The 16,003-nt window shown below is 40.8% G+C and overlaps 1 protein-coding gene across 1 annotated transcript in view; it reads right to left on the bottom strand.

Moving 5' to 3' along the window:
• Window positions 1-16,003, bottom strand: part of MTHFD1 (methylenetetrahydrofolate dehydrogenase, cyclohydrolase and formyltetrahydrofolate synthetase 1) — a 51,266-nt gene that overhangs the window by 582 nt on the left and 34,681 nt on the right. The window contains exons 17-27 of the mRNA XM_039875213.1: window positions 15,653-15,729; window positions 14,887-15,027; window positions 13,566-13,634; window positions 13,179-13,290; window positions 12,911-13,050; window positions 10,558-10,599; window positions 8,071-8,171; window positions 7,064-7,241; window positions 4,656-4,763; window positions 3,941-4,093; window positions 1,068-1,161 (exon numbers count right to left, since the gene is read on the bottom strand). Of these exons, the coding sequence (XP_039731147.1) occupies window positions 1,072-1,161; window positions 3,941-4,093; window positions 4,656-4,763; window positions 7,064-7,241; window positions 8,071-8,171; window positions 10,558-10,599; window positions 12,911-13,050; window positions 13,179-13,290; window positions 13,566-13,634; window positions 14,887-15,027; window positions 15,653-15,729 (1,211 nt within the window). The 3' untranslated portion in view covers window positions 1,068-1,071. The remainder of the gene's footprint in view (window positions 1-1,067; window positions 1,162-3,940; window positions 4,094-4,655; window positions 4,764-7,063; window positions 7,242-8,070; window positions 8,172-10,557; window positions 10,600-12,910; window positions 13,051-13,178; window positions 13,291-13,565; window positions 13,635-14,886; window positions 15,028-15,652; window positions 15,730-16,003) is intronic.

The raw sequence follows: 16,003 nt of genomic DNA, 5'->3' as shown, positions 1-16,003 counted from the left end.
AACCATCCTTACCATTGCTTAGATGGTGACTATAATCTGCTCCTACGTGGACCTTTACTTTCTTAAACAATGTGAGAACTTTTGTGTTGCACTATTATCCTTTGATACATTTATCTTTTCTAGCTCTTTCTAGTCTTTCTCAATTTTCCCTTGTCCTGTTCCACACTGGATTTGTAATTCCAGGTCACTTGCAGTTGTCAGGACTCCCCTTCATTACTCTTCAGATCAGGATTCGGGTTCTTGAAAACCGTATCTTCCTTCTTCATGGTTCGTTCATTTTGCTGCAGTAGACTGCTAAATCCTCTTCTAGGAGAGATGTGGGAGTGGGGAACCTGTACGTGTCTGAAAACATCTGGATAGATTTGGCAGGGTGTAAATACAGGTGGAAAGTCATCTTCCCCTGTGAACTTGGAGGGTAGTCTTCCGATAAGAGCCTCTCATTTCTAATAAGGAGACAGGTGTTCAGTCTAATTCTCCTTTTTTCATATGCAAGCCATTTTCTGGGGAATGATTTTTAGGATTTTCATCTTTGATGCTTTTGAAATTTCAACTGGATGTGTGCTGGGATGACTCATTCATTGTGATGAGTACTTGAGGAGTTTCACTTAAGATGCTAGAACTCCTATACTGGTCCTGTTTCCCTCTCTTTTCTACTTTCTGGGACATTTACTCAACTCCTTCCTGTTTAACTGTCTATTCAGAGTATATAGACCACAGCTGCTTCTGTCCTCCCACGTGCTGTCAGCTGGGAGCCCGGAGCCTCCCGGACCCCGGCAGAAGAGGCTTAAACTCTCCCTGCAGTCCCTCCACAGTTCATTAGACGGCAGCTTTCTCCCCTCCACTGCCAACTCGTGACAAGCCGTGCTTTATCCAAAAATGTGTTGAAATATCAATACTTCATTCATTGGTTTCTGCTAACTCTCATTACTGCCTCATCTCCCCTCAGTGATGTCTGAAATGTTTTGAAAACATCAGAATTCACATTTTCATAGCTTTAGTTGGAGTCCTATAATTCATAAATGTGCCTCATAAGGACAAAAGCAAAGCTCTCACCAGTAACGACTTACCTGTTTAAAACAGCCCATTCACCTGTTCAGTTTCAGGGTCCAAATCGATATCATAGAAACAGGGCCGGGTAGGGAGTCCAGGCATTGTGCTCATCTAGGAGATGTGAAATAGCATTAAAAATAAGCTTAAAGTGATCTTTTTTCCCCTACCTTCTCAGATAGAAAGCTCAAGGCGCAAAGACAGATTATTTTATAGTCATCAATAAAGTGGCACTCTTCTTGTTATACACTAAAAATCAAATCATTAGATGGTTATTAGACTTAGTGTGGTGATCACTTAGTTAGGTATATAAATGTTGAATCACTAAGTTGCACACCTGAAACTAATATATTGTATGTCAACTATAATTTAAAATAATCTTTAAAAAGGTAAGGACAAAAAAATCAAGTCGTTGATCTTGCTATGACATCAGAGTGAAACCTTCATGTCTTTCAGCAAACCAAATGCCAGGGTTCACTATCATCTTCCAAATTGACAGTTGCAAAAAGAAGGTGTGCATCCACCTTCATCCTCCATGGCAGGTGCTGGCAAGGCTGAGGAGCCAGTTACTCACCTCCTCAGCCCTCACTTCACAAGACCATAGAAGGTGCAGGGCTTGTCTGCGTTTCAGTTTTGTTTTAATGAGACTTGTATAGATGCTCATATTATTTCTGCTTTGGCAACACAACATTAGGAATTAGTATCCTTTATCTTGGGCCAAGACATTTCTGTACATAATCTAGATGGTTTTACAATAACTATGTTTTCTTGTCCAATTTGGCCTTATAAAACTGAATTTGTAATGTTTATGGATCATATTTGCACTTTCTTCTTTTCTAAAGGCTTGGCTTTGACATAACTTAGATGTAAATTCATAGGCTTGTAAGTGAATTTTACCTGCAACAATGTCCTGTATAATGAATATACAACTTCCAAATTAGATCCAGACAGGAAAAGACTTTAAGCTGAACTTCTACAACTTAACTATAAAAATGTCATAGAAAAGAATGAGTCACCTTCTGTAACACAAAACATCTACACTTTAGAAAACCTAATTCTGACATGTGAGTGCCAATCACTACTCCCCAGAACATACTATAGAGATCTGATGTCACGAAAGAGATGAGCAACTGCTGGATGTGGGGAAAGGAGGGGAAAGGACAGGAGGGGTCCTCAGACCTAGTGGAAAAGCCTGAAGATGACATTATAAAGTACCTGCGCCCACTGACACAGACACGCATGAACGAGCATGCTGGTGGAAAATTCTAAGGATGGTCCCTAAAACGGTGATTAGGATTTTTCAGTATTTTTACTCTTTCCCAAAGAGAAATTTTCTCCCCTAAACACTGGAAACATTGGTCATATTGATAATCACAAAATTTCTAAAAATAAGGTTATGGGGACATACACATATGAACTTAGATATAAAACTCCAAAAAGAAGCCACCACACCTTGAATTAATGCATAAAATACCCAGATCCTCCAAGTCCTGTTCAGGAAACAATAATAATTAGGAGGTACTGAGAATAGTGACTGTTGGGACATTCAGTTTACGTGAGAAGATGTCTTGGTCCAAGCTGGCTCCTACTGCGAAGGTTTGCTCTAGATGGCACACCGTCCTGCGCTGGGCAAGCTGTATTTCTCTCTGAACTGCAGGCAAACTCCCATTGGCCTGACCACTTAGCTTTGCTTTCACCCCTCTGCGCGCACACATCCTGAGTGACAGTACAGACTGCAGCTACTCCTCTTTCAGCTGGCAGCTGCTGACAATTTCTCCAGAAAGAGTTTCTGCAGTATTCAAAGTGCTGGGTAAATGGTTTAACATTCCTATTAGAAGGGAATTTCTACAAATCCCAAGAACTAATGAATGTTGTAACAAAGCTAAACCTCCTGCTCGCCAGCGTGGCTGAGGAGGTGCTGGTTTGCAGGCATTTGTCTGACCACCCTTGTTATGTGATGATACTGCCCCACACTGAGAACTGAGAGGAGCAGGGCTCACATCTTTAGTAACTTGCCCCTGGCCAAAATTGGCAGAGGTGAAATTTGGCTTTAATGTTCTACACTTTCAAATCTATAATGCCACCTCCTACTACTTTCTTACTATATTGAAAGAATAATAGAGCTCCAAAAGGAGATCTATTGGTTTCCTTTTTCTATTGGCTTAGTTTAATATTTCAATCCTGTATCACAGGTAAGTGTAACCTGCAGATATAGGACACAGGAATGCTCTAACAGGGAAACCTGGGACGGGATCAATGTTAACCCCAGGACAAAGTCTGTCCAAACTGCAATTATGTCCTTCAGTATTCTTCTACCTATTAGCAATTTTCCTCCTTTAATATGCATAAAACCCATAAGAAGGCATTTGATAATTCATCTTGAAGTGTAAATAAGCCATCTCCTTTCACAGCTATAGGGTTCATTCACATTTTAAGGGAGAAATTCTTTACTCAAAAACAATGAATTCCCTGAATTTCAGGCATAAGCTCTAGGCCTCTCAAGAAGACCCAAGAGGTGCACAGCCTCTGTCCTACCTCACAGGGCTATTGGGAGGACTGAGTTAATCTATGAAAGGCGCCCAGTAAATGTCAGTTGTGAATATATATAAGCACTATCACAGCCTATCAATTAGGCCCATTCTGGATTCAGTCAAGGTCATACTGTCACTGGAAACAGAACTGTCATTCAGTACAAGCAGTCACGGCCTCATCCTTGAACTGACACCAAGATGGTCCACGGCACAAGAATTTTAACCATAACCGGCCCGACTCCAACTTTCTCCTTAGCAATGAACTCTGCTCATTTGGCATCTGCTTGATGCCTTCAGCAATCAATTTAAGATGAGAAACAGAGATGAACACACAACTCTCTTTGCCTGTACCACTCACTTACCGTTCCTACGAGGGGGTACAGAAAACCAGCCCCAACGCTGGCACGGATGTCACGAATGGGCAGGACAAAGCCTGTGGGCGCACCTTTCTGCTCTGGATCATGAGACAAGGACAAGTGTGTTTTGGCCATGCAGATGGGCAGATTCCCAAAGCCCTGGGGGAAGAAGGGAACAGAAGCAGGACAAATGAAAAGCTGACACCACAACAAAGAACATCTGGGCATTGGGATGACATGGATCCTTCAATTTATTTGAAACATCTAAACTTTATAACTATCTCTACCTCACTGCCCTCCAGCTTAGTTATTATAGATTAAAAAAAGGGAAAGAACCTATTGGGTGAGGGAGGTAAGTACTCACAACTGTATTCCACAAGTGAGCATGTTATTTTCATCTATATCACCAATTAAAAATGATTTGGTGCAGACAGGAGGCTACAAATGATAGTTTGGTGCAGACAGGAGGCTACAAATGATAGTTTGGTGCAGATAGGAGGGATCTCAATGTTTTAGTAAGACATTTCCTCATGGCTTTTCCACACACTCATACACCACCTATGGGTAGAGAAGAACTTGGGACTGGATCACCTAATCCAAACTCAGTACTTCAAGAGAGAAAAGGCTGCCGCCCAGAGAAGGGCTGGGAGAGGTCTGGGATTCTGACTGCAAGGCCCACTTTATAAACAGTTGAAAGAACAAACCAATGCAGAACAGCTACCTGCTTTGTGTAGACTTCTGCTTTGTGCTGAGCTTCGGGGAGCAGTTCAATGTCATCTGCCCCATAGATCTTCTGTGCAATGATCCTGATTTTATCCTCAACTGGGAGCTAACAGACAGGAAAAAGAGGGAGAGACTGTGACTGGATACACATGAGGACACTTACCTGGGGCATGGGCGCATTCCATGTCAGAGTCCCCAGAAAGGCCTGAAGATGTTTCTCTATATATAGACAGATTTGCAAATAGTTTGAGGTTTCCTGGGTTAGAGACAGTTTCTTTTAATAGCAAGCCTCAGATTTTACAAGTGGAAAATGTCCCAAAGAAGTAAAGTTACTGTGTATGTGGGTATATATTTAGGATCTCACTAGGTACATCATAAATAATACTGTTGACAACTCCAGAATAATATTTCTTCATAAACAAAAAGTAATGTTCTAGGACTGGAGAGCAGTCTCTTGTCAAAGCAGACCTGGGATACTGTTTATAAAATAAGACAACCAATATCTATCCATATAACTCCTGGTTTATACATGAGAAGCAGATGCTGCCTTTAACACAACATATTGATTGCTAATTGCTGTTATTACAAATAGTTATAAAAACAAAAATCATTTATGTATTAAAAAGACAACCTGGTGATTTATATGATCAACACGCACTGGGCGTGGTACGAAAGGATACACCCTCCATGGTGCCTGAAGCAGACAGTGCAATGGACAGAGGCCAGTGGTCTAACTAGCGAGGGCCTGTGCACCACAGGGCTGCTTCCGCCAGGGCAAAGCTTTCAGAAAAGTGGGGCCTAGCTCCTTAAGTGCTGCTGAGCTTAGTTCAGGGCACTAGGATTCAGAGCAAACAGCACAGAAAAATTGCCTAAAGGAAATGGGTAACTTGGATGAGCAAATTACTAAAATTAAGCAATATATCTGACTCTATACTCCTTAGCAACTAAGGCTAAGAGAACACATTAGGTGAGTTTTGTTTTTTGAAAGGAATAATCTATAAAAATAAAAATTCCCTTTTAAACTAAACAGTGATAATTTATGAACGGGCTCTGCATAATGGGTACGGATGAAGTGACTATTCAATTATGGCTTATAAAGAGATTATTTTCATATGCATCTTATAATTAGGCTCTGTAAATGCCAAGGCACATCCAGAACTTCTAAAGCAAAAGTACTTTGTTGAGGGGTGATTTAAGACCAACAGATGCTGAATAAGACAAAAAGTGACAGCCTCTTGTTTGTCAGAGCAAAGAAAGTTCCAAGTGGAAATAGGTTATAAAGTCCTCATTATCCCACTTCCTCCAGGTCTCCCGCTTGCTTTCAAGGGGATTCCTAACAGTAGGCACTGTTAGCTGGGGCTTAGAGAGGGTGCCTATAAATGCTTTGCATTTGTTTGCAAATTTGTGTTCACGGCATTTCCTAAAAAGATGATTGGTTGAACAGATTTTCGAACCAGTCTGTAACACTAAAGCTCAATAGGAAAATGTCCATGCCAATAGGAGTGTAAATTGTCAGTGTATTATATCTGCAAGGGGCAAAGAGAAACAAAAGAATGTTAAAATTCAAGAGTAACAGGGTTTCTTGGTTTCTTCCTACTTTTTTGTGGCTATGTTTGAAAGTCTATGATTATTTTTTAAAAACCAAGCCAAGAACCAGCTTAGAGAATACAAGCAGAATTAGCTACAACCATCCCATGTTCCTTCCTAATGAAGTTTCCAGTTGTGGGTATACTACTGAATGTCCACTCACATTGTGAAATACACGAACAGAGAAATAGAAACAAAATGCAACCCTATAACATGAACAACTTTTCTCTGAACTAACTGTATTTTGCGCAGAATAAGCAGGGCTTCTGCTTGGGCTAGACATCATACAGTTTCTTTGGGGATGGAAAGAATGCTGAAGCCTGCCAGAGTGCTTTGGTTTTGTATCTAAGGACTCCTCTGAACTTCAGGCAGTCCTGTACTATGAAGTAAGCTTAAGAGCACACTGCTTTACTGGGATGGGGTCAGAATACTTTTCTGAGCTTGATGTAGCCCTTTGCCAATTTGCCATAATATGGTTGGTGCCTTAGGTTAAAGGTTGTAGTGCATTATACTCTTGGTTCTACATATAACCCTTTCTCCTGCCAGGAGAGAGACTGTACTGTGATTTTTTCCAAAAGTTAGGATGTAAGCCAACCTCCTGGACCCTCTATTCTGTAAGTACACGGCAACATGCATTAGTAAGAAAGCTGTCTGGAGTTGAGGGTCCAGGCTCTGGTTGTGTAACTCGCCTACATGGGAATCAAACCTAGAAGGTTGAAACTGCTAAACACGGGCCCTAAACAGAGTTAGCCACACCGAAACCTCATTGTGCTATTAGTTTTTTGTTTTTGTTTTTTTGGCACATAGCAAGTAGCCTACCTTGAGGTCATAAAGGAGCTGGAAGCTGCTGGGTGACTGAGCTGCTCTCTGGACGGCTCGAGCCAGGGCTAAGGCGCCCTTGCCCCCTTCTGCCCAGTGAGTGCACTTGACGGCATCAAAAGCCCCATGTTCTTTGGCAAGGCGGCTGACGAGGTCTAGCTCGGCCTCCGTATCTGTCCTGTAAAGGCAACACTTCATGTTAAAGCATTGACAATGGCTAAAGAAGACAGAATCTTGTCTTTTTGCCATTAAAACCCATGTGAGTTACCTGCTGATAACTGAACACTAATCAAGTGACACTCCTTGGGTTTGAATCCTAGCTCCACAATTTACTAGCTAGGTGACTTTCGGCCAGTTACTTAAGCTTTGTTGTGCCTTGATTTCCATGTGGGTAAAATGGGAATAATCATAGCATTTATTTCATTGGGATGTCATGAGGCTTAGATGGTAAACACATGCAGAGTACTCAGAACATTCCAGGCACATCATAGGAATCATTAAGTACTCGCTTTTTAAAAATCTTGCTTTCCATTTTGCTGTGGTTAGGCCATTATAACAAGACCAAAACCAGCAGTACAATACCTAAACAACCCACACAAGTTCTCTCTTGCAGGAACACTTCCAGCTCAATACGTTCAACTCTTTGTCAAGACAGCATCCCACCAGACCCAGAGAAATAATGGAACTCCGTAGGTCTATGGCCTTCTGTTAGCTCAAAAGGCCTCTAGAGACAAAAAAGAACATTTAACTTCAGGTCTGTGTGTTATCCATTTTACCCAGTAGAGAAGAAGACTCGTAGAAGCCAAATGTAACAGTGGACCCTCAGTGCACCAGTGAGGTGATGAGTTCGCTGTGACATATGCGGTGCCCGTCATATCGCAGGCTCTCACTTATGGCTCCTAAAGCACAGGCTTAATAACCAATAGCAGTAACGGAACCAAAATAAAGCTAAAAGCTTTTCTGACCATTTTCCACAGTCCCCCTTGACTCTGACACATTGTACTTACTTGAATGCATTCACGGCCACTACTACTGGAACTCCAAACGTTCTGGCATTTTCGATTTGTTTCCTCAAGTTACTGAAACCTTTTTCAACCAGTTCCAAATTCTGGAAAAACAACAGTAAAAGTACTGGTCTCTCTGCGAGGTCAGAGAGCAGAGCTGAAAATAGTTGCGGGCTGTTCTTAAAAGGGAACCCGTCTCCTTGAGCCAATAACCACTCACGATCAGAACAAGCTGATAGTGGATCCCCTGATGCAGGTCTCACACCACAGTGAGTGTGCGATAGGGAGCCCATAACACTGTGCCAGCCTTTATGTTAACACTGGAGTGGAGCTGTGCTTGTGTCCTGGCTGTCCTGAAAACATGAGAGCTGGCATATTCGCTATCACCACACCATATCTTACTGGCATATTTGCTGTGTGAAGGGAACCAGATGCCCTTAAATAATGTTTATAATCCTTGCGTTTATAGATTTTACTTACTCACATGGCACAATGGTACAAACTAACTTTACTTAGTGTTACGCAGACCCTTCCATCAGAAGATAGAGCCTAGCACTCATTATACAGATGCTATAAGTACTGTCAGAAAACAGGAAGTAATCAGTGATGCTGTCAAAGATTTTAACGAACTCAACCATGAACCTCCACTGGGGATAACCGAAAGAAACAAATGTCAATTTTAAGAACCAAATACTATGAAATTTAAAAGAAAGCAATTAAGGAAACATACTTTCAAATATGTTTACTGCAGCACTGCTTACAGCACTGGAAAACTGCAAAAACACAAACCTCTTCAACAGGGGATTGGACCAGTGAATTATGATATATACACTCAATAAATATGTATCATGGAGATGTTATGAAAAATGAGATAATCTGTATTACCTGGAACTTGTCAAAGATGTACTAAGTCACAAAACTATGGAGAGCTTAATTCCATTTATGGACAAATGCAAAAATACATGTTGTATGTTCATGAGATTTTTTTAAAGGTTGAGAAACAGTCACTAAACTGTTAAGAAGACTCAAATCATATTTATATTTTATATTGCTTACTTTTTAAAGAATATTTTATTATAAGCTTAAAATACATTAAATATTTTAAAAATAAAAATATACTAGTCTTATTTATAAAAATATATACACTAGATTGTGAGCAAAAACCAGCAGTAAGAGCTCTTGGTTTGTAGATTACATGAAACAACAGAAAATGGGTTGTTAAAGAAAACCTGAGATTCTTACAAACATGATTTATGCCTTTTTCCTTTAATAATTGGAAACCGAGATTAGCAATTCAGTTGCTATTCTAAAAAGCACTGCTAATTCTTTACCTTTAGTTACATGAAAACCAATTAATTAATATATATGACTGATTGAGAACAGTTTTAAATAAACAGAATTTCTAAAATGAAGATACCAGCTGGGCCAGTTAGGGGCAGTCGTTCTAATTAGACACAGGAAAGGCTGTGGGGTGGCAGGAGGGCCAGAACTGTGAATTCTCCTCCTACGCGTGAATCAGACAAATGACCATAAAAGGAAAATCATAACTCAGAAGACAGGCAAACTCAAGGCACCGACAATTCTTTTCTAGCTGCTTTTGAAATACTTCACTTGGAGCCTGAACAGTGACCCTATATTGCTTGATAATTTAAAACCTTCCAAAAAAGGCAGAAAAATTGAATTAGTGATAGCAGCTGACCTTCCCATCTCACAGGAGGGCCTCTCACAGAACCACCCCAAACTGGCTCTAGAGATGTTTCTTTGACGGTAAATAATATGAATATGAAAAGGTTTGAGCTCACAATTCTTCCTCGAGCTCCTGCTTGATGCTATAAACCAAATTAGCTTATGAAAACTCTGCCTAGAAAAATAACCAGGATGCTGACTATACCTTGGCCCTTTAATATGGACTTAAATCTACAGAGGAAAAGACATTTCAAAAAAGATCCCTATACTTGTTTCTGGGTTGAATGGCATTTGGGAATCAACCAGCCAATCTACAAGGAAGACAAAGAAATTTCCATTAGTCTACTGTAGGGTTTCTCAGCCTCACTACTACTGACAAGAGGGTCAAATCATTCCTTGTAGTTGGGGGTGCCCTGTGCACTGTACGATGTTTAGCAGTATACCTGGCCTCTATCCATTAGACGCCAGTAGCACTCCCAAGAGTCATAACAATCAAAAATGTCTCTAGACATTGTCAAATGTCCCCTGGGGGCAAAATTACTGCCAGTTGAAAACGCATCATCAATCTAGGGCAGTGGTTTTACTGACATCCTACGTGAGGTAATTCTGTTTCATGAGGCTCTTGTTCCCAATTTCATTTAATGCAATTCATCAGCACACTGCAGGCCTTTTAGCATCCCTGCTACCAGGGGCACCCCGAGTCACAGCAATATCCCCACTCCTTTTCAGATGAGCTGGGTTGAGAAACGCTGATTCAGGGTGAGGTGCTTTCTAGGTCAAGTGATTAGAAATGATTGAAGTTACCTCCTCTATGTAAGCCTTGGGAAGAGGCAGTCCAGCAGTAACCTGGAAGGAAAGGAAGCAAAGTCAGAGGCATTTTCTACTTACAATTAGGTATTAACTTACAGTGGTGCTTGCCATGTTTAAAAGGTCAGAAACTGCATGCTTGGGGGATATACAGCAGTATAAAGTTGTTTCCTGCCATAAGGATTTTGGGCCTATGAGCAATCCTAAGACAAAACACAAATGACTGCTTTGATAGAGTGGGGGCCTTTGTGGCCTGAACTAAGAAAGTGAGAAAGGACAGATCCATGAGGGCGGGGAGGGGAGGCCATGTTCTGGGCAGGGACAAAAACCTCAGTGAGTGATGCACATGGCACTAGGTGTGGAAGTGAAGGTGAGCGTAGGGAAAAAGGCAGCTGTCAGCCTTGCAAAGGCCACCTTGAAATGTCTGCGGATGGAATCTGTGATAAGCCCTGCTATAGGATCATGAGCTGGTCCAAAGAGCCAACCCATGCCCTGTGGAGCTGAGCTGCGGTACATGAGAATACAAACAAGAGAGAAACAACACATAGATTCTCTTCCTCTATCACAGCATATTTAAAGGTGTCAAAATACTTAAGCAGTTAAGTTCACTGTAACAAAGGTTCCTGGTGGCTTGGCCCTGCTGCATCCCCAGGGATGAGCATGGAGGTGAAGGGACCCCACTGTGGGCAATGCACAGATTAAGAAACCTTCAGCTTTTCAGCTTGGTCTGCTCCCGTTCCTTAAAGAGACTATGATGCTCCAGCTCCAAAAGGGGCCACAGACAGGCAGGGCTGGAAGCAGGGATCTGAGCTACCTCGTTCTCGGCCTTACATGTAGCTCTGTGAGGTAATGCGAGCAGCAGGTTTGGTTCCTTGACAGAGCTGTGTGTGTGCAAAGCCCTCCTCTCAAGTGCCTGGTATTTTTTTTCAGACCATGAGATCAAGTAGAAAGAAGGAAAGGAGGTGCAATGGTGTGAGGGTGAGAGAGGGGGTACAAGAGAGAAATGTTGGTTGTGATTAGGAAGAAAAAGAGAGTCCATCCTGCACTCCTAGCAGAAAGGGGCATCCTGGCTTAGAAGTGCTTTTGGTACCTTAAGGGCAAGTAAGACTGGAGAGGGTGTGCTGGGGTTGTGTCATGGCCGTGGTTCTCACAGTGAGGCCTGCAGACCTAATCTTTTCATGGGGTCCACAAGGTCAAGACGGTTTTCATAATAATTCTAAGATATTATGGCTCTTTCTACTCTCATTCTTTCTGAATGTACAATGGACTTTTCCAAGATTATGTGACATGGAATATCACAGCAGATCAAATGAAGAAGATGAGAATCCAGCGGTCTTCAATTAAGCCAGATACTGAAGAGATCTGAAAAATGTACAATGTCTAAATTTTGTTTTGGGAAATGTAGTGACTTTTCATTTAAAAATGGTCATTTATGTTAACTCAGTTTTAATACTTAATATAGTTAAATGTCAATAAATGTAACTCACCTAAATAAGAGTTCAGGCCCTCAATCATTTTTAAGAGGGTAAAGAAGTTCTGAGACTAAAACGCTTGAGAACTGCTATATTAGGAAAAACCTTTATCACTATACTAAAAAATATTGATTTTGTTCTGTAGGTGAGGGAGGTCTTATTTCCCAAGTTACACAGCCAGCTCAAGGAGGACAGAAATTTTAACACTTCCTTAAGTAATTTCTGAAAACTAGCACTATGTTTTCACATGCAGGCGCTGAAGAAAAGGTGCTAAAATGACAGGATTAAAAAGTGAAACTGCTAACCAATAGGGATGCAGGAAAACACAAAGTTCAGGTTCGAGATGAACACAAGCCAGTCCTAACCTCTGTTTCTATTACCCAGAGGCAGTCCTGAGCATATCTACCGTTCTCCTCCTCCCTCCCACTCCAGGCTGTTAGTGGTCCCAACCAGCATGCAACTCTCATGAAGGGGCTGACCTCTGTCTCAGCTAAATGGTTTGGCTGGCCAGTTGCCAGTGTCACTATTTAGAGGGAAAATAGGACTGAGATTTTAAAAGAACCAGTGTGAAAATAAAGGAGATTTTGTGTGTAGAGCAAGCACAAGTCCTTGGAGGGGTTTAGATCTAATCAGATGTTCTCCTCAGAAAGGTAGGCCGTGAAGCCGATTTCAGCCATCTTAAAATGCTGAGAGCTGGTAGTGCCTAAGAGTGATAAGGCGGCCAGCATAAGAACTGTCTGAACATCCTTTGCTTTTGGCACTCTATTAATTATGAGGATAAGAGCAACTTAATGAAGAAATAGGCACAAGTCGTCCAGCTTTCCTTTAGTCTTTAAAACATTCCTGACAATCGGACTCTTCCAGCTATTGATCCTCACCGTGGGGCCGCCTCCATGCATTTTAAGAGCCCTGACAGTGGCAACAAGCACCACTGCGTGAGGGCGGAGACCAGAATACCGGCATTTGATGTTAAAAAACTTTTCCATTCCAATGTCTGCTCCAAATCCTGCTTCAGTCACTGTAAGTAAGAAGAAAAGCAACGGTAAAATGCCTCCCCAATATCCTTGATGTTAAACAAACAAACAAACAAACAAACAAACAAACAAACAAACACTGTTTATGCACTGATTTTGCAAAAATATTCACCTACAAACCCTTCAGGGCCAACAAGCTTGAGTGCAATCCGGTCTGCAATGGTAGAGGAATTCCCATGTGCAATGTTGGCAAACGGTCCAGCATGAACAAATACTGGAGTGCCCTGTGGAAATCAAGACAGCATGAGTGAAGCTGCCAAAACTGCTTTGAAATGGAATCACACAGTCAAGGAGATGAAAGTTAGTTGGACTCCAAAAGAAAAAGAGTTCCCAAAGTATTAAATACGAAGCTGCCTCTTTTACATCAGCAATGACCTAATCACAACTATAAAAAAAAATGGGAAGAAAGAGATGAGCGGGTAGAGAAGGTCTGTGACTCTCCAAGAAAATTGTGAACACAGAAAACAAATTCAGGGAAGGCAGGAGTCGCTCTGCTCACCTCTAAGGTCTGCATGAGATTGGGCTTGATTGCATCTTTCATAAGCACCGTCAACGCACCACTCACTCCCTACAAAACAAAGGCATGAAACATCAATTCCTACCAATAAACCAACCCTTTGAAACCAAAATTCAACATTCTTAGGTCTTCCTTATTTAGCCATCTTGGACCAATTAGTACTTTTACCTGAACTTTTAGACTATTTATTTTTTTCTGGATATATACTCAGAGGTTACCAGTTATTTTAAGCAGGAAAAAGGAGAGAATGAAAATGACATTCACATGTAATTTTTGGAAATATATGTAATTTTGGAAACAAGCATCTCAATCAAGCTCTGTTTCTTATGGGTGAGGGGAATCCATTTTAAAATAGTTTACAGCACGGAAATGCTAGTTCTTATAATACTGAATTATCTGTAATTTGGTGTCTGGCCGGAAATCGCTATAGACCAAATTCAATGTGTTTCTCAGAGCTGAAACTAACAATTTACCCAGGAATTCAATACCAACTCTTAAACATTGGGTCCCTCTTCTAAGCTACCCAACCATAGCTGAACAAATTGGTAACAAAGATAAAACTATGGATCCCACTTATAGTCAATATTAATGAGTTTCTAAGTTTCGGCTTTAAGTGTAAATTTTTAAAACAATTTCCCTTTTTATACATATTAACTGTGAAAATAGGATATTAGTATTTTCTCCCTTTTCTGAATTCATCTGACGAAATGATCGTAATCACATACAATCATTTTGGTGTATGTCAACACAAGTAGGCTTTTAAAAAATTAATCTGTAAGATTATTGCATTTCAAACCTCATATTATTTTGCAGACAGTTTGGAAATAACTCGTAAGTACAGAACTAGCCTAGTAGGACTATCAGATAACTGCCCAATGAGTTAGTCCCAACGTGGTTATCAGCTTGGACATGGCGGCCAACAAATCTCATGACAAGAAGCCTCTGGGCAGGGAGACCTCATGGGGAGAAGCCAGGGTGTGACTCCAAGCCCAACTACTAAAGGCCTCACATGGACTCTTGATGTCCTCTGCAAATTGAAGCCATATACCCACTCTGGGGAATATTCACAGGTTGAAGTCATTGCTCAAACCATCTAAAATCCATGGTCTATTACTAGAGCATACCATCTGTTACTCATTATAAAGTACTTTTTATAAATTTCATAATTATTTTGTAAGCAGCAAATTCTTATGGAATTTATTAGTTAATTACAGCATAACTTTTGCTATCAGTAACTGCTGAGAAAAGCTAGGACAATGGGTGTGCAGATGCATCACCAAGCCTGGAGCGCCTGGGTACCCACCAGATCTTCGGCACTGATGGGCTCCCCTTTCTTGCTCGATGCTACCACCATTTTGCTCAATCTCTCTCTCATGTCTTCTAGGGAACTGGTGAGAGCCAGGACAGCCATGATTTCACTGGCTACAGAGATATCAAACTGGGCCTGTTGGAAGGAAAAAGACACAACAGGGAAAACTTAGTTAAACAAGAAATGTGAATTGCAAAAGTAATCCATGTTGGCATCCGCATCTTAAAAAAAATAATTTAAATGGATAGAATAACAGAATAGTACACAAAGAACTTCATGAAAATAACCCTCCAATAGGAAAAATTTGTAATGAACTATTCCAAGATCTTGAGTAGTTGATTTTTGAAAATAAACATTCTAGTAGGACCAACAATCCCTGTGAAGGAAGCTTGTAATCTTGTAGTATGGTTTCTGTAACATATAGAAGACACAAAACAGAGCCTCTTAACACTAAAGACACATACTGCAAAATGGCCACAGAAAAGAAGCGATTTAAATCAATTTGTGTGCAAGGATTTTCACTTGGGGATCTCCACCCCCAGGAAAAAATGCTGGGTGAAAACATACAGGTGACACATGGGATTTACCGCAAAAGCTGTCAGGAGTGCTCAGTACCACACCTACTCACTTCCATTTTAAAAGGGAGAAGGCAGAACAACACCTGGCAGTATCAGTTGGATGAGAGAGGATGGAGGAGGACAGAAGGAGCAAAGATCTGGTTCATCTGAACTAATTTACTTAGAAAGGAACAAATAGTTACCGTCCGTGTGTACCCTTTCTCCGTTGGAGCCTGTCCAATTGTGATTTTCCTCAGGAATCGATCATTGGTATCCAACACTGTAGTACAAAGGGAAAATACAGAATAATGTTTAGTAAAAAGGCCATAAAAGTAAAGAAACCAGCCAAGTTTTAAAGCAGCCAGTCTAACTTAATGTCTGTCTATTAATATTTGATTTCAAAACTGATGGCAAAGCTAGAAATGGGTTTGAGTTAAGAAATGATGTTCATTTATTATAAATGTGCAGAAATTATTTTAAAAGAAAAGAGTAGGGAGTGACTTGGTTTTATTCTGTCTAGAGAATTCAAACAATTAACTAGAAATCTGGAATCT

Source organism: Pteropus medius, unplaced genomic scaffold, assembly GCF_902729225.1.
Source record: "Pteropus medius unplaced genomic scaffold, Ma_sr-lr_union100, whole genome shotgun sequence".
In the NCBI taxonomy this organism is placed as follows: domain Eukaryota; kingdom Metazoa; phylum Chordata; class Mammalia; order Chiroptera; family Pteropodidae; genus Pteropus; species Pteropus medius.
This window is presented reverse-complemented; position numbering and strand designations above follow the sequence as displayed.